The 24,171-nt window shown below is 32.2% G+C and overlaps 1 protein-coding gene across 1 annotated transcript; it reads left to right on the top strand.

Annotated features, from left to right (window-relative positions):
• The first annotated feature begins 828 nt into the window (after positions 1-828).
• On the top strand, positions 829-22,262 carry LOC107445407 (protein sidekick-1). Its single transcript, XM_043039674.3, has 6 exons — positions 829-986; positions 5,399-5,514; positions 11,618-11,798; positions 13,782-13,928; positions 15,806-16,053; positions 21,941-22,262. Exons 1-6 carry the CDS (start codon positions 944-946, stop codon positions 22,127-22,129), a joined length of 924 nt encoding a protein of 307 aa, XP_042895608.2. The 5' UTR covers positions 829-943; the 3' UTR covers positions 22,130-22,262.
• The last annotated feature ends 1,909 nt before the right edge of the window (positions 22,263-24,171 follow it).

Below are 24,171 nucleotides of genomic sequence, written 5' to 3'. Positions count from 1 at the left end.
ATCCCAGTGGTCACCCACCCGCACACTGACCTCAGCCAGTGATGCTTGATCTGTTGGGAACCGTGTCTTAACGATCAACCCACTGCGGGACGCAAATAAATGCACAGTTTGAATTTCATGAAGTTACTAATTTGTTTTATTATTCATCAAACCAATTAACGCATTTTTTCTTATTAGAAATGTTACCATATGTTGAAATGAACATTTAATAAATAAATACACCACGATATCCATTTTTGTCATATCTGAAAAATGCCTCAAAAACTTAATCGTGCAAAGAGAAAAAAATTAAATCCACTCTCACTTTGCAATATGAGTTTATACTTACAATTTGTCTTGATTTTTGACAGAATGTGATTTTAAATTTCGAAATACTTAAAGTTCTACTTATTTCATATTATTAACTCTTCGTTATATTTCAGAAGTTAAGAGTTTTGACCTCAGAAGTAAGACTTAAAATAGTCCCAAAGAATATGCTACTTAAAATTTTATAATGAGAATGAAAGCATAAAATTTGTTACAAAGGAAATTACATCTTTTATTTTGATTTATAAAATTAGTTTACTGCAGAAAAAATCAAAGCAAAAATCAGAGAGGGTGGGGGTTGCGGCTTTCTTACGTAAGCATGGGAGAGGTTTTTACTTTTTTGCTAACAGAGACGGAGTCCAAAATTGCCAAAAATATGCTTACATATTATTTCATAAGCCCCATATCGGAAATAAATCTTTATTTTCGTAATCATTATGTAATTAAGTATGACATTATTTTCAAGCCACAAATAATATCTATATATTATTCCGCTATCATTTTTTCTCCCTTATCGGAAAGAAATATAAGATTTCTGAATGAATGTTATCACTGCAAGAACAATCCTTCTGAAATCACTTATCCCCCTTTTTTATTCTTTTCAGAGTTTCATTCAGAATTGCCTAAAAACTCAGACATGATTTTCTTAATTTTTATTTGTTTTATCGCAGTAAACGCTGGTAAGTTCAACAATGTTTTATTATTTTTTTAAAAAAATGTATAATTAATGCTTTCAAAAAAGAAAGAAATACAATTCTCGGTTGATTTTCCAATATAAAATATACACTACGTTCGAATTTACTCCTCTGTATTGAAATTCGTAAGTACTATTAACAAATTAACAGTTTTATACAAGGCCTAATTGTGGCCCAGGGCAAAAGTCCCCTACCCCCCTTTGCTTCAGAGATGAGGAACCGAACTTTAAAATTTTCACCTCATTATAGATATATAACAAGAAAATTGAACCTAAAATAGCCCCTTCAATGGTCAAGCGAAGTATCGTTCTGTTCATTTTATTGGTTTTCAGACCATTCTATGTCCATCATTAAAAGGATATAGGAGATCTGAAGAGCCAAAATTTGACAAAAATGCTATTTATATTTATAATTAGAAAATGTAAAGCAATGTTATTTTAACTAAGTTATTATTTTCTTTAAATTAACTGAATTTTTTTTATTTCCGATGGCAAGGCATATTACATTTATAAAAAACAAGCCCTGAATTAAAGAAGTATAAAACGGTCAACAATGGATTAACTGATTTTTAACTTAGTCATCTAGCTGCAAAAAATGCATATCCTTTGCTGACATTAGGGCGGAATTCAGCTAAATTTTCGCAATTACGATGGCTTACTTAAGCCCGTATTTTTGTAAACACATTATATTTTGCAATATGTAAAAATACAGGCTTTTCTTTGACCAAATTTGCGCATCGTCATGGCGAAAATTTAACTGAATTCCGCCCTAGAAAGCCATGGATTTACGAAATATAGATTATTTGTGTTCATATGATAGATTATTGAAGAGGCTAACATATAAAGAATTTTACACTGTAGTGATATTTTGCTTAAAAAAAGTTCATGAAAGAAGGAAACGTAAAATAAACTTTTTATTCGATTTGGCCCCGTATGCCCCTGCCTTAGTCAGGCTCTGGTTTTATAAGTTGGAAAAATATTCCTGTCCTCTAACGAAAGCATAACTTCTTATATTGGAAGTCTTATTTATGTAGTGAGTGTAGCAGGACACGGGAAGGCAGTTTAAGTAAACATTCTTATGTTCATATTGATGGAAAGCGTAATTCAAGCATTATGTGCAGCAGTATGGTCTCTTACAGATAACTGTAATGTAAAGAAATGAATTATTTTTCATCCTGTTGAGCCGCGATGGTTCAGGGGATAGAGCGTTCGCCTTCCAATGAGGTGAACAGGATCCAACCGGGTCCGAATCCCAGCAACGAATGAATCCAGCATCCGGCTCTCACCGACCACAGTGCTGACGTAAAATATCTTCAATGTTGGACGGATCATTGGTTAGGGTCCCCTTGCCGTAAAGCTAACCGTGGATAGTTTTTGTGGTTTTCCTTTCCATGTAACGTAAATGCTGGTTAGTCCCATCAAAACGCCCTCCACGAAGGCAAACTTCTCCTAATACTTGATCCAGGAGTTCCCTTGTCTTCTGGATTGGGTTCAAAATGACAAGGCTACGGAGTTGCACATTAGTAGTCGTAAAACCAATAAATGGGGTCGAGGATTAGAAAATAAAGAATAAAATGTAAAGAAACGGTATGCTTTTCATAGAGGAAAAGAAGCAGAATGCAGTTTGTGTGATAGAACATTCTCTTTGAAACATCATTTAAAAGCACATACTGGAGAGAAGCCAATTTCATGCAATGCACGAGATAAAACTGACAAAAACGAAAATGCTAAGAAGAAAATGAAAAATTCTTAACAAAAGAGATATTACGGGAAAGAGTTCCCTTCGTGTGTGTGTGGTACATCGATTAAAAATTTATTGGGTCATCAGTACTTTTTAAAACCATACTGATGAGATAACTTAAGAAAGTTTGTGGTGGAGTGGCAGTGTTGTTCGATTCCCAGTTGTTTCGAGTATTTTGAAACAATTTTAGAAAAAAATATTACTAGTATTTTTGTTGGATGGTATTGATATTTTTAGGGGAGGGGTCATTAATGTTGATCATTGGCGATTTTATTTATTTTGATCTGTGCTTTTGCTTTAATCATAATTTTCGAAATAATTATGGAGAAGCAGTAGTAGTTACGGAAGATAGGAGTTGGTGTTTGAATAGATAATACTTCGTGATTAAAAACTTCATTTGCTTTATATAAATAGAAAATAGCAGTTGAGCTCAAAACAGTTTCTCTCTCTCTCTCTCTCTCTCTCTATATATATATATATATATATATATATATATATATATATATATATATATATATATATATATATATATATATATATATATATATATATATATAATATAGAATTTCTCATGCGAGTCTTTCTATATTAACTAATAAGCTGAAACATATGTTTTTTATCATGTTTAAAATGTGGAAGTCGGTCTCTCACAAAGAGCCATTGAGCCAGATAAAAGATTATTTTCTGAAGTTAATGGGCAATAATTCGTAGATAAAGAAGCATTAAGATAGTCCCAAAAATTTCCCACCGTCAGAGTGGCGATATCCTTTTAGCGAATCAAAATCTCTAAATTTTATCAATTGAATGACGTTTCAAGAAGATAAGAAGATCCTTGCAACCACTCCCTTTCAGAAGCTCACTTTTTAAAAGCTCCGGGCAGGCAAAAATGCGTGTCTTTTTCATATTTTCCATGGCTAGATAAATCCATATCCAAATAATCCCTGAAATGGGGAAACCATAAATGTAAATATCCCACGAACACTGTTTTCCATACTCCATATAGCGTAATAAAATGCCTTTTTATCAGAAGCCGCCTAAGTCTCTTCAATTATCTAGCCTTTAAAGTCATAACATTACGTATAATATACAACAAAATAAATAAATACAAGAAATATATATATATATATATATATATATATATATATATATATATATATATATATATATATATATATATATATATATATATATATATATATATATATATATATATATATATATATATATATATATATATATATATATATAAACAGTGAAACCTCCAGGAAAGACCACCTCTATTTGCGACCACTTTTGGGAGGCACGAAATTTTTTCCATGGACGAAAACCTTTAACAGTGACCATTAAAACCTCTTCCAGCGCTCGGACAAATATCTGCACCAAATGCGGAAAATTTCAAATAAGGGAACACAAAAAAATATCAAAGCAAAATATTTATCAAATAAAATGTATTCTAAATAATTGTGTGAGACTCTCATTTAAAGAGTTCTTTTTGCCGATACAACCTCATAAGACAGTCAGAGTGCACTAAAGACGATGCTGTCAATGATTTACTTAGAGATGAAAGTTAAATTTAAAAAAAAAAGTTATTTTAGAAAAAACAAGCATCTAGAAAAAAATACCTGAATGTTTATTTTTGTAACTTTAACTGAGATTTCTCATACTATTATACTTATAGTTTAAACCTTTTAGAGATTTGAGTGACCGATAATAAATTACGAATGAAAACAAGTATATATGAGCACCCTATGACAAGAAATAGAGTAAAAGCTTTTAACTGGTAAAGATTATTTCGATTATTATTTGCAATAATTGCAATAAATTTTTGTAAAGTCAGGTTAAATATACGATATGTGGAGATATGGAAATATTTACTAAGAACTCATTTTTTGTCTCATGTTTTACTGCTATAACTTTGAAAATATTCTATCGAAATCAAACAAAACTTTTGCAAATAACAACTTAAGTGATTAATGCAAGTCGTCGTGCATCAGAGCTGTTATAGATTGTTCCAAAAGAATAAAGATAACTGCTCGAATAATCAATCACTCAGTGACTTTTAAGCAGTCTTATGACCCGGCTCTCCTTTTCTTTTCTATCTTTTTTTCTCTTATTTTTTGTCGTCTGGAAATTTCAATCCTTAAAAGTGTTTCTTGAAAAGCTATTAAACTATTACAATAAATTCGCAAATTAAAAAAACCGAGAGAAAAACATCACTGTAAATAAAATGGAAATAATTATTCATGGGACGACCCGGTACCGTTTGATACACAGACCAGTAACGGTAAGCTGCCCGGGAGTTAGGAACCATTGATTTAGGGTATTTCCGGTGTTTATTAACCCGTATTTATCTAAAAAATAGTCTTGAAAGTGTTTTTTAACCATCACTGATTATGCATAAACATGTCGTACGCTAATTTAATTAACCTACACTTCAAAAAATAACTGTTTGCTATGTTTTAGGCTAATTGAAAAAGTCTCTAGCACCCTTTGATCTACCTAACAGTTTTCAGGCTTATTTAAGTGAGCTCATAAGGCCATTTTAGGCTAATTAGAAACTACAATTATATCAATGATTTCTCAATTAGCCTAGTTTCTTTCAGACAGTTTGCAATAATCGATTCTTATCTTAATCCTTGACTACAATTCTTTCGCAGGACCACCCGTTTTCAACGACGACTTTTCAAACATAACTGCGAAAGAAAATGTGGTTCTGAAGGTCCGGTGCTCTGCCACTGGTGATCCTCATCCTACCTACGAGTGGTATAACGAAGTAAATCAAAACTTGTTACGTTGTCTCTCCTTAATATATATATATATATATATATATATATATATATATATATATATATATATATATATATATATATATATATATATATATATATATATATATATATATATATATATATATATATATATATATATATATATATACACACATTAAGCAATTCAAATTAATATTTAAGATAGAAAAAAAAACAATGATGCTTCCTAAATCAAAGAGAACCGTAGTAGGGAGGTGGAGCTGAAATTCTCAAAACCTGTTTTATTGCAGGATGAAATGGAGATAAATTGGAAGGTGCATGAGAAACATCTTTAAATTTCATCAAGCTGTCAAATTGATTTTGATGTTTTTCAATTTAGTCTTGATTGCTACTAATTTGAAAGATTTTCATAGCGTCCATAATTTTTTTTCTATAAAATATTAACTCGTGACCTTAATTTCTATACTTTTCAGCATTTGGTGCAGATGTTTGCCCCGTCACTGGGAGAGATTTTATTGGTCTTTATCTAAAGGTTTTATTTAACATAAAGTATAAGGAAAAATCTCCGTGCCTCCCAGAAGTGGCCGTAAGTGGACAGGGTCGCTACATCTGAAGGTCTGCAATAATTTAAAGTTTTCTCCCTCAATTAAACTGATTTTGATGATTTTAATCCCCTCTTCCAATTATGATTCGTTAGATTTTTTTAATGCTCAATGTGCGACTTAAAATATGTATTTTTTGACAGGAAGTCCCAAAATCCATATTCAGATTAAATGTGGTGATTACGGAACGCCATTTGAGTTATATCATTTAGTAAGAAAAAAAGTTAAAAGTTGTAACAAAACTATTATTTCATCAGTATTTCTCTATAAGTGATGAAATATGTTCCCATCCGCCATAATACCTTAAAACTTTTAAATATGTGGGTGATTCTCCAAAAACCTAATAATATCATGCCCAGTGGCGTGGCTTAAGGGACGGGGGAAAAAACCCCTTCCGAAATTATACATTACATAATTAATAAGCTATTGTACGGTAAGTAGGATGTAGATTTATAAATTTTCGTTATTGATTTTTTGCAATTTAAACATTTAGAGAAAAATAAATTGTATAAATATATTTATATATGTCAGAAGGAGATAAACGCCCTCCAAACATATGTCAAAACTATGCCCCTGACTATGTCCAAACAAAATATCACAAGATTGGTTTGATATAGAAAGTTGCTATGTTTTAATACATTTAAAACACAATTTTTCTCATATATATGTATAAAAAAAATGATCCATTTACAATTTCCTTAAAAAAAATTTAAATTAACTGGAAGTCACTCTCCGGATCTGATTGAAACTTATTTATAATTTTTTCATCAACATTTCAATAATTAAAGTGGTATTAGTAATTTATCTATGAGGACTGTTTTTTAAGTAAAGGCCGTTTGAAAATAAAAAAACAAACTTTCTTGGAGAAAATTTATTTTTTGATTCTACATAAGTTTCTCTTTTTTTTTTCAAAATAGTTGCCAAGTTTGCTTAAACATTTATCAATACCCATGCAGTAGACAGGCTTTTTGCCGGCTAAAAACACATCACTAACCGTATTTTATACGGGGAAGGCGATTTGTTAAACTTGAGCATTTTAAAGACACAAAACTGACCATACAGGTTACCTGCGCAGCTGTAACGGAGTACAGTAGTTCCCAAGGAATGCCGGGACACGACGCACGCGTCACCTATTAGTGTACACAACAAAACCGCCCTTACTTAATAAACAGCCCTCGTATATTTGAAGATGTAAAATAATTCTTCGATCAAACTCGCCTAAAGTTTGCCCCTAGGTTTTCAGCCAAGGGAATTCTTCTATTATTTTAAGAAAATTTTAAGTCTTGCTCCCCTGTAGCATTGCTTTTTTCCCACCATTATGTTGGATTAATTTAACAGCTCTTATCATAGCTTTGAAGTTTTAAACCGAGGCGTGTAACAGGCCTGTACCGATTTATTATACAGGACAACGTATTTTCAAAAAAGAACACAAATTATAATGTATAATATTCGGGTGATTCTAATAGAACTTTCTTAAGCTTAAATCTGCTTTTAGAGCTTAGTAACAAGCCTTATATTAAAAAATGCCACTCTAGGGATATGCAAAAATATAACATATCAATAGTGTGAGCTCTTGGCATTTTTTGAATCAGATGATTGACTTAGCAGCCAGTATCGTAAATGTGAGTTCCCTTTATTTTGCTCTTGTTAAGTGCCTTATAAAGAGTAAGTACGAATTTTTTAAAGCACCCTTTTGGTTTAAAGAAATTGTGAAACGAAATTGTCAAGTTTTTGGAGAATCACACAGAAATCACACGGCAGAAAAGAATATCCTCTTAAATTAAACTTAAAATCCATTCGAGACACTCTAATTAATTTGAATATAGGTCAAAATTAACTATTACAAGCCACCATGGTGCGACTAAATATGAAAAAAGGACAATTAAAAATTTATTTGTTAATCATCATTTTTTTCGTTAAAAATGAGGTCAACGTGCATATGATAGCAAATATATGAGAGCAAATATCATCGATATCTGATGTCGATATTCGTTTGTCATTTAGTTGATTCATTGAGTACTTCAAATTCATGCCAAAGATTTTTTTTTTACCGTCATTGAACAGCCGACCCAATTTTGGGTTTACGACTACTAATGTTCAACCTCGTAGCCTTGTAAGTTTGAACCAATCCAGAAGACAAGGAAACTCCTGGATCAGTACCCCTAGAGGTATGATAAATCATGCCAAAGATTAGAATGACTTGTTTACTTCTAAGCACACTGATGGATATAAAATCCCAACAATAAGAAAAAATTATTCTAGAGTAATAAAATTCCAGCAATGTTTTTGTTTGACATATTTAATTGATTAAAGTTCCAAGATCACAGGTTAAAGCATTTAAGAAAAAAACCATTCCAACTTTGAAATACTAGTACATTAATAACCGATATAACCACCAGAATTTTGAATGCAAGCACGCATTGTAGTAAGTCATTTTGTGGGATGGAGTTCCATGTCTGTTGCACTTGGTCAGTCGATACGGGGATAGTTAATGCTGGTTGTGGATGACGCTGAAGTTTTCATCCAATTTTGTCCCATACGTGCTTGATTGGAGAAAGATCTGGCGATTTAGCAGGCCAAGGAAGCATGTCGACATTCTGCAGAGCATTATTCTGGGTTACAACGGCAGTATGAGGGCGAGCGTTATCCTGTTGAAAAATGCCCCCTTGAATGCTGCTCATGAATGGCAAGAAAACAGGTTGATTCACTAGGTTGACGTACAAATTTGCAGTCAAGCTGCACTACGAGAGTGCTCCTGCTCTCATAGGAAATTGTTCCCCAGGTGTTGGTCCAGTGTCTCTAGGCCAATCGATCTCCACTCTGTCCTCCAGTGAGTTCTAACTCGACCCCCCACTCACGTCGTTAGGGAGAGTGGTTTGGAGTGAGTGGGACGCAAGCTACAGTGCGTCTCGCTGCAGCTCGAATTTCTGATGCAGACTCAGTACACGACGGTCTGGGAAGTGCCGCGTGGTCTTCTTGAAGCAGTACCTGCCCTTGACCACTCCTGTCAACAATCATGCACCGTGGACACAATTCTTCCCAGTCTTTCTGCAATATCGCGGAAAGAAAATTCACCATTCTCGTAGCCCTATGCATATTACACGACCCTATTTAAAGTCAGTGAGCTGTTGATAATGTCTTCTTCGTCTTCTTAAAAGCATTATTGACTAACAACAACTCACTATGTCAAAATTTCACGAAAAATAACGCTTACAAACTGTAGAACATGTATTTAAAGCAACCCTGATTTGCATGTTCACAGTGGCGCTGCTAGCTCCAAACTTATGCGTCAGGTGCGAAATTTGAATAGACATCATATTTTAGTTGTACAAACAAGCTCACCAAATTTAATTTATCTAGCACAATTCCTTCTAGTGTTGGAATTTTTTTTTCCGTCAGTGTAATTAAGCCTTATTTATTTATTTAATAATTTAATTTTTTGTGCAATACATGGTAAAAAAGCAAGTTAAATCCCAAAAGAGGTATATAATATATCCGGCATTGCATGCTTTTTCCAGTTTCACAAGAGTATTGACGCAACAGTAACTGACTAAAACATATGTATATCCAAGCGCATTAAACGTTTGTAAATACCAAAAGTGTTTTTCTATGTTTAAATCAGGTAATTTTGACATTTCCGACTCGTATCAATCAGGAAAACCAAAACCATGGAAAAAATTATTGAATTGAGGTTGCCTTACTCACCCAATATTACGCTATTGGATTTTCATTTATTCCGATCATGGTTATATTTTTTAATTGGCCAAAAATTTAGAAATTTGGATATCGCCCAAAATGCCCTCTCCAGATATCTTTCCTGTCCTCCGAATACCATAGTAATTTTAAAGTAAACATTTCATATTTCATTAAAATACACGTAGTTAAATTTTTAAACTATAATTTTTTCACACGCTCTACAAGCTATCAATCAATGTTTGCATTTGGGGAGTCAATTAGTTTCGCATAGTATTAAGTACCGAGTGTCACAAAAAATGACCGAGCAATTGAAAAAATAAAGGAAGGAAAAAAAAAATAAATGAAATTTATAAAAAATGGTTTTCTGCGTTCTTTTTTGGAAACGAGAATTTACTCTCAGTAATTTTCAAAATCTTGCAAATTTTATTGCTGACAGCCAAAACTATAAAACAAGATTTTCTGTTGCATGGCGGATCATTCCGATTATTAAGTATTAACGTTTACGATAAAGTGCTGCAATCAGTGATTCTGCAGATTATTTAGAAAATGTGCAGATTTTCTAGGCTCATTCGTTAAAGTGGCAAAAAATAGTCTTGTTTCTCAAACAACCTAGGTAACCTGAAAACTATTTAGATAATCCATTACCTATTCCTTCCTCTTCTTCTTTTTGGCACTGCAGCTCAGATCAGGCCAACAAGTTGCCAACGGAGTCTGTCAGATGTTTGTTTTGTTTTCAAATTAGTTACTTTGTAGTCAAATTAGTAAATGTTTTCAGATCTTTTTGAATGCCATCAAGCCCAGCTGTAATGGCTTAGGAGGTATAGCGCTCACCTCCTATTGAGGTGAACCGTGTTCGAATCCCGGCAATGGCTGGTTGATTCGAACTCCACACCCGGTTCGCACTGACCACAGTCCTGACGTAAAATATCTTCAGTGGTAGACGGTTAGAGTCCCCTTGCCGCCAGGCCTACCATGGGAGTTTTTCGTACTTTTCCTCCCCATGTAACGCAAATGCGGGTTAGTTCCATCAAAAAGTCCTCTACGAGTTTAATTTCACCCAATACTTTATCCAGGAGTTTCCTTGTCTTCTGGATTGGGTTCGAAATTACAAGGATGCAAAGTTGAACATTAGTCGTAAAGTGAAAATTCAATCAACTGCTCAACGACGGTTATACAATAAAAGAAAAGGTCAGCAAGCCATCTGAGAGGTGGTTTTCCCCGTTTTTCAGAGCCACCTGTCTAGTTGTTTAGGATATGTTTTCTCAATGTCCAGCTTTAGCCTCCGTAGAGGACTACAGGTCGCATTAGTGATATACACATCTTAATACTCGTTAAAATGAAAATAAGATCTTTTCTGTAACAGTTGAATCATTTCTGTACGCTCAAATTTATACAGTGAAACCTCCAGGAAAGACCACCTCTATTTACGACCACTTTTGGGATTGACGGAATTTTTTCCATAGACTTTGTATTGAAAAAAGCCTTTAGGACAGACCATTAAAACCTCTCCCAGCGACATACAACCTCATGTGGCTGTTAGAGCGCGCTAAAACGATGCTATCGATGCCTTACTTTTAGAGTTAAAAGTTAAATTAGAATATAGAAAGTTGTTAAATTTAGAATGTAGAAAGATATTGGGTAAGCATAAATATCTGGTTTCCTAAGAAGCACGCAGCAAATCTTATATTTCCATTCTTTTCTGTTTTTCTTTCATTGATTTGTTTCTTCTTTCAAATCGATAATCATTATTTGATACACGGTAGAATCATTATACTCTGCTGATTCTATTTTTTTTTTGTACATCTTGTAGCATTCTAAGACAGTGGGTCCCCATTTGGACCCTCCCATTTGGGTTGAAAATGAGGTCGATAACGGGACCCTGCTTATCTTCAACGTGACATCTAAAAATCATAGTGGAAGCTACACATGCGACGCCAAAAACTCACACGGACTGAGAAGCAAAGTATTTGAGATCAACATCATTGGAGGAGGTAAATTTAAAAAAATAATAATATATATCCTGTAAACAATGATGTTCGCTATCAATCCTCAAATTCATTGTACAGATTAGAAGAAAAAGCTCAGCTTATGTGTATGGTGGATAATCAGCAATTCGACTAAAAGTCCATCAACGTACACTCTAAATCTGTCTTCAAAACCTGTCAAAAAGTCCTCTAAATACTGTGGAAGTTGTGACTGTTGGTAGGAACCACCGTCGTTGAGCAGCCTACCCAATTTTCGGGGTTTACGCCCACTAATGTTCAACTCGGTAGCCTTGAAATTATGAACCCAATCAAGAAGACAAGGGAACTCCTGGATCAAGTGTTGGAAAAAAATTTGCCTTCGTGGTGGACTTTTTGATGGAACTAACCCGCATTTGCGTTGAGGTGAGGTGAGGAAAATTTTGAAAACCTCCCAGGGTTAGTTTGACGGCATGGGAACTCTAACCCTTAATCCGTCTACTATTGCGAATATTTTACATCAGCACATTCGAATCGACCAGCTATCGATGGGATTCGACTCCATTTCGCCTCGTTGGAATTCCAACGCTTTATAACCCTCAACCACCAAGGCTCAAAGTCTTTTATTTGTAGTTAAGAAAATAACATAATTTTTTCAACATTTAAAAAATGATTTTAAAAAAATTTGGTGGATGTGACACCAGCTCGCTCCGCTGAAAAATTCTAGTAGGTGACATACATATTTGTTTTTTTTTTCCTTTAGAAGCAGATATTTTATTTAAAAAATTGTTTTATAAAATAAGCAATTTTTATGTAAGAACATATTGTTAATATGCTTACCGTAACGAAATAAACGCTGAAAAATAATCAATAGTATTTGTATATATATATATATATATATATATATATATATATATATATATATATATATATATATATATATATATATATAAACTTAGGAATATAGAGTGTATGGCAAGTTAGGAAGTAATAAATAAGAATCAATTTAAATTGTAACAAAACATAATGATAATCGCATAACAAAATTAGAAACGACTTTTATCTTTCCTGAGTCTTTTATATTTTCTAAAAATTTCTATGCAAATATTAAGATTTATATCTGGCAACACATAATCTCATTTCCTTTATTCATTTCTTCTTATTTTTATTATCCAATTAAAAGCAAGCTTATAATCTGAAGATTTAGAGAGAGATAAATGGATTTTTCTAGAAGAATAGATAAGTAATTATCACTAAAACAAAGCGAAAAAAACTCACGAAAAAACACTTAAAATTATATAATACTTAAAATTATTTCAGACAAAGTGGAATTACGATTAAAAATTAAAAAAACTCGCGTTAAGTTCATAAATGAAAACGATTCTTTCAGGTCCTTTAATGGTTATTTTTTACAACAAATTTAAAACTAGATAATTACCAAATGTTAATGTCCATTATACTTCTTGTACAGTTTTCTGTACACATTCGTGGTTTCAAGCTTCTAACTCTTATATTTTTTCTCGGAAAAAAACAAAATGCAACGTAAAATAAAATAAGTTGGCTAAAAATTTACAAAAAAAAAGCTCTTAAAATTACAAATTTTTCGAAAAAACTCGTGCTAACTTCTCGCCAAATTTCCTCTTTAGCTCGCCAAATTTCAAGTCTGTAGTTGCATTCTTTGTGGTCTTCACTACAGCCAGTACGGTGATTTTTGCTGTAAGTTTTACAGCTAATAATTCTCTAATCGAATGTTGAATTATTTTATTCCATCCTACTTCCTATGCAATTTCGTAATTTCAAGATTCTAAGTTTTACATTTCTTGCGCACCAAAACAAAATTTAACATTAAATTAAACACCCAAAACAGCGAAAAGGAAATGTTAAGCTTTTTGAAATAAATAAAAAAACGTCATTAAAAAATATTGAAATATTTTTCTGTTTTTAGTGTTCATCTGTCATAATATGCACTAGCAATAGTGGAAGTAAAAATTACATTCGTTTTGTTCTTTCCAGAAGAGGAATCGAGCATTCAAGTGCTGAACGTCACAGATACGAGCGTGAAATTTAAGATTGTTGATGAATTAAATGATGGGAAGTATTCCCTGAAATACAGTGAAATCTATGAGAAAACAATATATTATTATAGATTTAATGTTACAGGTACATGTTACTGTTCTATATTGTTATTTTATTGAATGCTGTTATCATTCTATAGTGCATTGCAGAGGTATTGTATATTAAAAATGTAAAATGTAAAGAGAGGGTAAATATGCGGAGAACACGAAGGAACTAAAAGGAATTGCTCTTACCAAATACGTATTTGCTGAAATTATACCCATCGCGTGTCACACTTCTTTTTTAAATTCGAAAAATATGAAGAAAAAAAAGAAAAAGGAAAAATTCTTATCCCATATATTACAGATGCCCATGTAACTCACATTTACATGGGATATTGTGTGCGTGTGATTAGTGTATGTCATCACACTATATGTTATTACAAATTAGCCATGTACTGTAATCACATATTAAAGAAGCGTATGTAACTCAAACTATGGAATAGAATATTGTAAAAATTAAAAATTAAACTGCATTGATACACTACTGTTTTATTGACGATATCTTAATATAATATCCTCCAGGAAAATATATTACAGAAGAGCATGTAACCTACATTCCCATGCACTGTAATACTGCAACCACATGTTAAAGTAGCCCATGTAACTCAAACTATGGAATAGAATATTATAAAAATTAACAATTAAACTGTATTGATACACAGTTTTAGTGACGATATCTTTATAATATCTTCTCGCCAAATTTATTACTGTAGAGTATATAACTCACACTTTCATTGGATACTGTATATGGGATTACTGTATGTTATCACGTTATATATGATGACATTTTAGCCATGTATCACTTATTACAGTAGCCCATGTAATTCACCTTATGGAATAGAATATTATAGAAAAGAATAAATGAAAAAATAATTTTACGCAAATTCATAGCTCTTTTATTGACGAAATCTTAATATGATTGTCGTCCTAAACCAGCATCCAGTTTATTGGATAATTTTCGGCACAAAAAAAATAAGATATAAAAAATTTAAAAAATATATAATTGCTTTAATTGCATACCTTAATAAAGCGATTAAATATGTAAAAATATAAGTAGGCTCTCATATGTAGGATTTTTTTTAAAAAAAATTTATGAAAATTATTAGGAAGGTTAGAAATTTCATTCAAGTAATATTTTGGACAGTTTTATGACACGAAAATATCTTATTATTTGAGTTTAGGGAATTTTGTTTCCTGACCAAAATGTGAGGAAATATGTCATATAAATATCATAGACAGTGCAAAAAATACTAAAAATTACACTTTATAGTTAATTATAATTTTTAAAGTTAACTGAAATATAATAAATTTCTAATGTAGACAAACTGACAAATTCATTATTTTTGCGATCTGTAGAGATCGTTACAGCGTAAGCAGAGCAAGTTGTTACGCGTAAAAATAATGATTAACAAAGCTCATTTTTGTCAACTTTATTCAACTCACAGTTCTTAAAGTTGCTCAAATAAGATGAGTTTTTGACCTAAAGAATTTGCCAGAAAGATTTCTTATTGTTTATTTCTGTAGAGATAATCACAGCTTATGCTGGATATTTAGTCACGCGTAAAACTAATAATAAATACTTGTAGTGTTTAAAGTTAACATTTTCTCTTTATAAATAGAATAGGATGCGCGATTTCCCCACTCTCTGTACTTTTTCCCTCTCCGTTACCATGATTCCGACAACATTTGCTTTTTCTCCATGACAGTACGTTTCAGTTAGAAGTACTTGAGTGGGGGAAGACGCAAGAGAGTTATTGAAACGATTGCAATGGAAAGGGGAAAATTGCGGAGAGAGGGGAAATCACGTAATCTTGAGACGTCAATTCTATTTATAAATTCTTAGCATATTATAGTGCTACCGCTATGAAGTGCTATCTCTCAAAAACCATCACATATTAATATTTTTTCTCCATTACTTAGACAAAAGTAAGGAAATAACCATCAGTGGATTAACACCCAGTGGTCTGTATAGCTTCAATTTTTCTCGAGGAGCGAGGGGCGAAGAAAACAAAGAGTGGACCTTGAATCTGACTGTAGTTCTTTTACCCGCCAGACCAGAGGTCATATTCCATAAGCTGAATGATGGCATCTTGACATTCTCTTGGTTTCGAATATTTGATGACTTCGTGAGGAAAACCATCGACAAATACATTTTGACCTACACTAGTGTAAGTATTGTGGAGACAGTCGACCGTCATCCCTCAAAAGATACCTTCTAATAGAATCGAGTTAACATGTATTACACACCAGTGAATGTGAATGGAATAACTGTAGTTATACTAGATTACTCCCTCGCCACAATCTTATCTGATATAGAATTTGATCAATGGATATCACTAGTTAATTCATTGCCGTTTTGCGAGAGGCCTGAAGAGCTGAATTAAGTTCACCGGGCTTTGAGGTCTGATCGTGAGAGCTGTATTAAGACCACAGTTGTGGGCGTGGTCGCTCATATGTTGCAATTAGCAGTCAAGTGTGTGTACAGGCCGCCGTTGTGTGTGATCGAGACTGAGCAGCAACAGCGTGAGGCAGACAATGTCGCAGTCATAAATAGCAAGTTGACTGATCATAATGTTCCATCCATCGAACTAAGCATGTTTGCATCGAGGTGGGCGTTTCTGTCTCGGTAGGCGTGTTCCTATCACATTCGAAAAAGGAATAAATGTGGGGTGTTGGTTACCGCCAATGTCAACCATCATTTATTAAAAGCTACCTCCGTGTGGAATCGAGTTAAAATGTTTTATATACTAGTGAATTTAAATTGAATAATTGTAATGATAGTTACGCGTGAGTACTATTCATTGAACAATTAATCATTGCAATGAAATTGAGAAGAAAAATAACAACATTTGTTCTCATTTTGACGCTCTTAGAAGTTTATACGACTGAACTTAAATGCTTTAGTTAATTAGTGCTAACTATCAATTGAGTAGCGAAATCAGACACAAAAGTGTACAGATATCATGTGTCATACATAAGTGTAAGTATAATTTTAATTACTAAATGAAATTGTTCATCGCAGTGTCTGATTTATCATAAGGCCTGGCCAAGTGATCCATCCATTTCTGGGGTCCCCTAAGTGTAACAAAGAATTTTTTTGTGTGTATTTCCTTAAGAATAGTTTATTAGAATTATGAGTTAGCAAAGATCGAAATAGATATAAGCTCAAATTTACTAATATATTATAATTTATTTATGTTATAAATAATTTAAGGGGTCACAGTACCCAAAAAATGACAAAAATACCAAATTTTTTTTTATTGCTTATAATAAAACTTCAAAGTATTTCAAATGTACAGAAAAAAATTCATCTCTCTATCTGCATTTTTAAAAAAAGTTATGAATGATTTTAAATTGTTCTAATACAGAAACTTGCTCAGCAGTCTGACTTTAAAGTGCTTTTTCGCATAGATGATAATTTTGTGTCTTAATCTTAATTAAATCCCTAAGGAATTTTTTCTATTTAAGATAAAGCTTTGAAGTAAACTTTTTTATCTTGAGTATAATACACTTATTTAAACTGTGCATGGAATAAGCATTTTATGAGGTATTACAATTTTTACGGCATGTTATATATACCTAACAGGAATGTTTACTCTTTTTTTTCTTCTTTTTTACAAAATAATCTATAAAAAATATTCTAATTGATATATCAACAAATGAATGCACAAAATTATTAAGATAAATATTTCAAGCACTATGAAAAAAACTTTTTTTGAAAATATGTTAAAATAAAAAAGCCTTAGGGATTTAAAAATTTAGAATTTTTTCAACTTTTTTTAAAATTTAAAAAAAATTAAACAGTTTAATTTCTTTTTGAAGATAAATTATTGATTATAACTTAAATGAGCATGTAACGCATCCTCAAAATGAATGATTATACCTTTATTTTAAAAAATTGTTGCAAAGGTACTGTGACCCCACTACAAAGCACTACACTATTATACAACGGATAAATTTTGTTTAAAGTAACAACTAGGAGGCCTCTATCAGTTCTGAAACTAGGGCCCGGCATTTCTGGATCAGGCCCTGACGAAAATAATGAGTACCATTCACATCAATGAAGTTATCCAAGAAAATAAATGTCAGCCTGAATAATTTTGATTCTAAATCTCACCAACTAAGTTCTCTTAATTGTTCTAACGATTAGCCTAAAATAATTAATTAATTCTTCATTATGAATTAAGTTAGGATATCAGACACAAAAACGCACTTTTACTGAATAAACTTACCTTTATTTCAGCGGATTTAGAGGGATAGTCTGGTTGGCAGGGTGGTGGACTCACGTTCGTGAAAACGGGAGTTGTAATCCAGCAGGCCGAAGACTCTTCGTGTAGTAAAATGGAGACTGGAGCACGACAAGTCTGTCGGGTTACAAAGTCCTCCATGTTCCCGTAACAAATTATACCTCTAAGGGTTATGAATTCTGGATTGATCGTTCTCTGGTTCAGGTTAAAATTACGATCTGTGGATGAATGAATGAATGTGCGAATGGGTCCGCCCTATAAACAGGTGTGACGTATGGGTGTGGCAGAATTCAGATTCTTGGCCATAGGTGGCGCCTCTGGAAAACATGAAAAATAGCACCATTTTTCCTTAATGGCCTATGACAACAAGAACAACAACGGATTTAGATTTTGATAATCAAGATATGGTGGTTAGTCGCAATCTAAAAAATATACGCCCGAAAGTTTAGTCGGGAGAGCAACCGATTGTTTGGGATATGTGATGTAATTTTCACCTAATGAATATTTCGCCATATCGACAGAGCTAATGAAAAGAATTAAAAAAATTTTCGTACCGAACTATAAAATTCAAATCTATGCTAATTATTCCATGTAAAAAATTATATTTAATAACTATTTATTAAAATTTTAATTAATAATAAATTAAAAAATTTTGAAGTATGTGAACTTTTACATCTGTTTATCCTTTCTAAATAAAATTTGAAAAAGGAACTCAATGGTCAAATAGTTCTTGAGAAAGAAAAATTTAAAAATATTTTTTGGAACTATTACTCAGAAACAATTTTATCGATTTCGATCAAATTTTGGAATTTGTGATTTAAACATATTTCCCATTTAACATATTTTTACATGATTTGTGATTTAACCATATTTGTCAATTAAAAATTAAATATATTCGGAAAAAAATGTGTTTTTATATTAATCAGAGCTATTTTCAATTAATATTAAAAATAATGAGACCGGTATAGCCTGGTTGGTAGGGAGCTGGATTCTCGTTCATGAGAACGGCTGTTTTAATGCAGCCGGTCGAAGAATCCCGTGTAATAAATGGTGACTGGTGCACATTAAATCAGTTGAGTCACAAAGTCCTCCAAGTTCCCATAACAAATCAATACCTCTGGGGATACTGAATTGGAGTACGATCGTTCTCTTGTTCAGGTCAAAATTATAATCTATGAGGAATGAATGGGTCCGCCCTAAAAACGTGTGCGACATATGGCTGTGGAAGAAGTCGAATTCTGAGTCCATAGATGGCGCTACTGGAAAACAGGGACAATCGCACCCCCAGTGCTTTAACGGCCACCGATAACAACAATAGCAATAAAAACAATGAGAAATATTAATTGAAAATTATTGTTTAGATGGAATTTCTTTGGTTAAACGATTTTTGTAATTTTGTGTAAGCAGAAATCGATTACTTGTGTTTAAATTTTGTATTCTGTCAGTTTGTCATTTAAATTTTTTGTTTTAAATTGCATAAAATTTTCTTGTAATTCAAAATTTTGTGAACATTGTTATAAAAAGTGAAAATAATTAACTCTTAATTATTTATGACATAGTACTAAATAGAGAAAAAAAGTATATCTGAAAAAAAGAAACGATTTTTAGATTAGGAAAAAAAAGTTTAGGTTGTGCTTAAAAAGTTTCCAAAAAATTGGAGAATTGCTCAAAAAGTATAATTAACATTAAGCAATCAAAACTTATTACCTCTCCTTACCTATTTCCCAGATTACGGCTACCTTATTTTGAGAGTCGAATTAAAAGGTATCTTTATATTCAGAAAAAGTACGTTTTTGTCCCTGAAAAAAATTATGAAAAAAAAGGATAAGTGTAAAACGATATTTTAAGTTATGAAACTCAAAATATCGTCTTACACTTATTAATTTGCACTTTTACTTTTGGAACCCTGAGCTATTAAGGTTGAGTCTTCGCACGTGAAAATCTGATAATTTGGATAAACCCCAGATCACCCAGGACTGAAGGCAAGTGTTCCAGAGACTAAAGGCAGGAAGAGAGTCCAAATTTAAGGAAAAAAATTATAATACTATCAACGGTAGTAAAAACAGTGGTCTGCCAAAAAATGACTTTCTCTATGAAAAAAATTAGAAATCAATGTTTAAAAGGTTAAAAACATTGTTTATTAGTTTTTTGTCAATGAACAGCACCATCTGTTGACAAACTTTGAAACCAATTTTAAAATTCTGTGAGGAAAAAATAAAACTGGTTCTGCTTTAGTGACATACAGCTAACAGTATATTTCTACATCTCTCCATTTATCTTTCATAGATTTCTTAAAAAATCATTCACCATTACAGTGCATAAAAGTGCTATCTCTCTATTATGCTCTTTGTAAACAGAATGGGTGACCTCAAGGTTGCACAATTTCCCCTCACCAGAATTATGGTTATATGACACATCTTGCGTTTCTCCCACAACATAATGTATCAATAAGAAGTTGGAATGTAACGTGTGCAAAATAAAAAACAGGCTACCTTGAATAGTTTTTGATCTAATGATCGGATCTTCACATCCTAGGAATCAATCTTAATGATTTGAGGATGTGACATCGAATATGCTAAATAATTTGTAATGACGATATTTTAAGTTACGAAATCAGACACAAAAACGTACTTTCTCTGAATAAACATACCTTTCTTGCGACTGATTCGGATTTTTGACACCCAAGCTAGGAGAGTAGCAGCAATCAGGGAAAAAGGGTCCCCATAGTTTGGTCAGGAGAGCGATTTAAAGTATAGACCCCTTAATGTTAATTTAATTTTTTGCGCATTTCGCCATATCTCAAGAAATGTTTGCCACATCTTGAAAATAAATCCACGCAATAAATTAATGTTAGTAAATATTTACTATTTTCTATTATTTTATTTAGCAATAGTCGAAAGAATTTTATAAAATAAGAATAAGAGAAAGGTATAAAATTTTTTACATTCTAAAGTATCTAGATTTACATGGCGAAACACAAAATTTGAGTGAAATCGGCTGAATAGTTCCTGAGAAATCGAATTTTAAAAAAGTTGTACATTTTAAATTTGATTTCTCACGAACTTTTCCACAGATTTTGCTCAAATTTTGTAAATTGCTATGTAAAATCAGATACTTTAAAATGATGCAAGAATTTAATGTGCCTTATAAGTCAAAAATTTTACGACCATCTTTAAATAAAATAATAAAAAATAGTAAATATTTATTAAAATTTATTTTTTGCATGGATGTATCTTTGGATATACGAATTTTATAATTGTGTGCAAAGATTTTTCAATTCGCTTTGAAACTTCGCGAGATATGGCGAAATACGCAAAAAAATAAAATTAACATTAGGGTTTCAACTTTGAATTTCTCTCGTGATCAAACTATGGGGACCCTATTTCCCAGGTTGAGGCTACCCCTTATATTTTGGGGGTGAAAAATCTGAATCCCTTGAAAGAAAGGTATATTTATGTGTCTGATTTTGTAATTAAAAATATCGTCTGGGCTAATTAAATGGTATATTCGAAGTCCCCCCCCCGCTTTTGAGCTATTAAGATTGAGTCCTAGAACGTGAAGATCCGATCATTAGATCAAAAGTTACTCAGGGTGGTCCGTTTTTAATTTTGCGCACTATATCTGCATTAGGGAAAAGCAAAATTTGCCGAAACTACGGAAAAACGGAAAATTGCAAAGAGAGGATCAATCGCGTGAACTTGAGACCTTTAGTCGATTAACAAAGAGTAAAGCAACTTTCTTTCCCCCTCCCCCCCAATGAAACCAGACGTTTGCATGAAAGTAATTCTGTTTCTTATTATTTTTTCAGGTAAGCATGGTTGGCGGAAGATCTTGGAAATACAATGAATGCCACGCCACCATTGAAATACCAGTGTGCTTTGGTTCCCAATACACACTAGCCAATCTCTTTAGCAAACAATGGTATGAAATAAGTCTCACAGCTCACACGTCAGCAGGATATGGAGAACCTTTCAAAAACAAAATATATATAAATTAAATTTCTCATTTTTGTACCATCTTTCAAACTCTTAAATATTGTGCATATCTCTTCCTTTTTTTTTTTATCCAAAAATTGGAATTTTTCAACTTTTATCTTATGCAAATATAAAAAATAAAATTAGCTTATGAAACTGGCTTTAATCATTTGTAGTTCGAGTTATTATTTATTTTTTAATAAAAATAAACGTTTCGCTAATGTTTTCCATGTTCCAACTATGTTCCCAAAAATTTTATTGAACATTTATTTCAGTTTCTTACGATAAATGAATTTTTGCTTTACACAATGGCGGAGAGAGTAAAAACTCTGATATAAACTGGAACAATTTACCAAAATGTTTTGTTGGTGTAAATGTAGCTGATATTTAAAACAAACGATTTAAAACGAATCGCAGCCAGCAGAAAAGGGCACTTTTAACACAAAGTGGATTCATTTTTAAAAAGTTATGTGTTATACTATAAGTGCTAAAAATTAAAAATACGGCATATAAACGCTAAAAATACAGTTAAACTAAAGTCAGTCGCTTCCACCTATGTATTTATATTTTTATAATTTCTTACTTAATAAGGGTTAAAAATTACTAAGGTAACTCTTGTGATATTTCTAAATAAAGAATTGGGTACTTGCACCTCAGGAAGAAGATCTCCCATACCCACACATGTGACCTATGAAGTCAGTGCCAGCAAATCTTTATCAGCCAAATGACGTATGTGTATGCATACATATGAGCCAAGTTTCTCTACATAAGTTAGAATGTTAATTAACGATAAGTTAATTAAATACAGAACCGTATCGCTCATAGAATTAATCTACTAATAGTCTACTTCTTTTACTTAGATTTGCGTAACCATGATATATTTTTGTTTTGTGTTCCTGGCAACTTCGATGCATAATTAGTATGTTTATTTCCACATGGCTTAGTGCCTGTCTTTGTGTTAAGTCTCTGTGTAAATATATAGAGAAATTATTGAAATCTTTGCGAAAGAATTTTTATGAAAGACTTTAGAATGTGTCACTCAAGAGAATTGATACTTGACTGTCTTGGCTTATTCGAAATACAATGGAAGGAACAGTTGCTAACGTAAACAAATTCCCACTTTCAACAACCAATGAAAATCGAGATACCCACACTACGTCACTTGCAGGTATCCCCTTTATTTCAAATGTTTCGCGTCTTTTCAAAGTATGTCTCAGAAGTTGACAGCAATTTTAGGGTGCTGCACTAATTTATTTGCTGACCCTCTTAACGTATATGGGATGAATTCACAAAGTAACTCTCAAATATATTTCAAACTTCTTCTCGCAGTGCAATAACACCTAATGGAAATAAAGTAGTTGATGAATGTACACATCATAGCAACAAATAGCGCTTGTCTTTATTTCTTCCTTTTTATTCTTTTACGAGATGTGTACATTTTTGCCCTAGTTCATCTATTACTAACAATAGATTGGATTTTACGCTTAAGATTTAGTGGTTTCGATAATCGATTTTATCTGTAATCCTGAATATATATTTTTTCTCTCTCTGTTATTTTGTAATTTTTCTTGTCTGTCTTGATCAAGACTAATATATGAGTCGCTCAGAAGCCAATGCGGTTAAGTCCAAAACACAACAATTGAGAAAATTAATATTTTTCGATACATTAGTTTTTAAAATTCCTGGTTTATTAATTTAATTAGAAAAGTGTATAAACTCTTTTTTCGAGGTGTAAACTCTGCAAAAAAAAAAAAGATATGTACAGGATGTGTAAATAAAAACGTAAGTATTTATTGAAATAATGACAGCATCTTAAAAATTTTAGGACTTATACCTTTTGGCAGTTGAAAAAGATAGGAAATTTATGTCTTCTAGTATAAACGAACTTCGATTTTTCTCAATCATCACTAGATACAGTGACTAATAGAAAATAAACTGTTGGATTATTTCAATAATTGTTTTTTACTTCAAAACTAAAGTGGCACTTTTACATATGGCACTTTCACATATTAATAAGGCCTAGTTGTGTCTAACTTTGTTTTGTAGCATATCCGTAAGGCTTAGC

The sequence above is a fragment of the Parasteatoda tepidariorum genome, chromosome 8, assembly GCF_982258835.1.
Source record: "Parasteatoda tepidariorum strain Cologne lab strain chromosome 8, Ptep-v5.0, whole genome shotgun sequence".
In the NCBI taxonomy this organism is placed as follows: domain Eukaryota; kingdom Metazoa; phylum Arthropoda; class Arachnida; order Araneae; family Theridiidae; genus Parasteatoda; species Parasteatoda tepidariorum.
The sequence above is the reverse complement of the archived record's forward strand: the minus strand, read 5'-3'. Positions and strand labels throughout refer to the sequence as shown.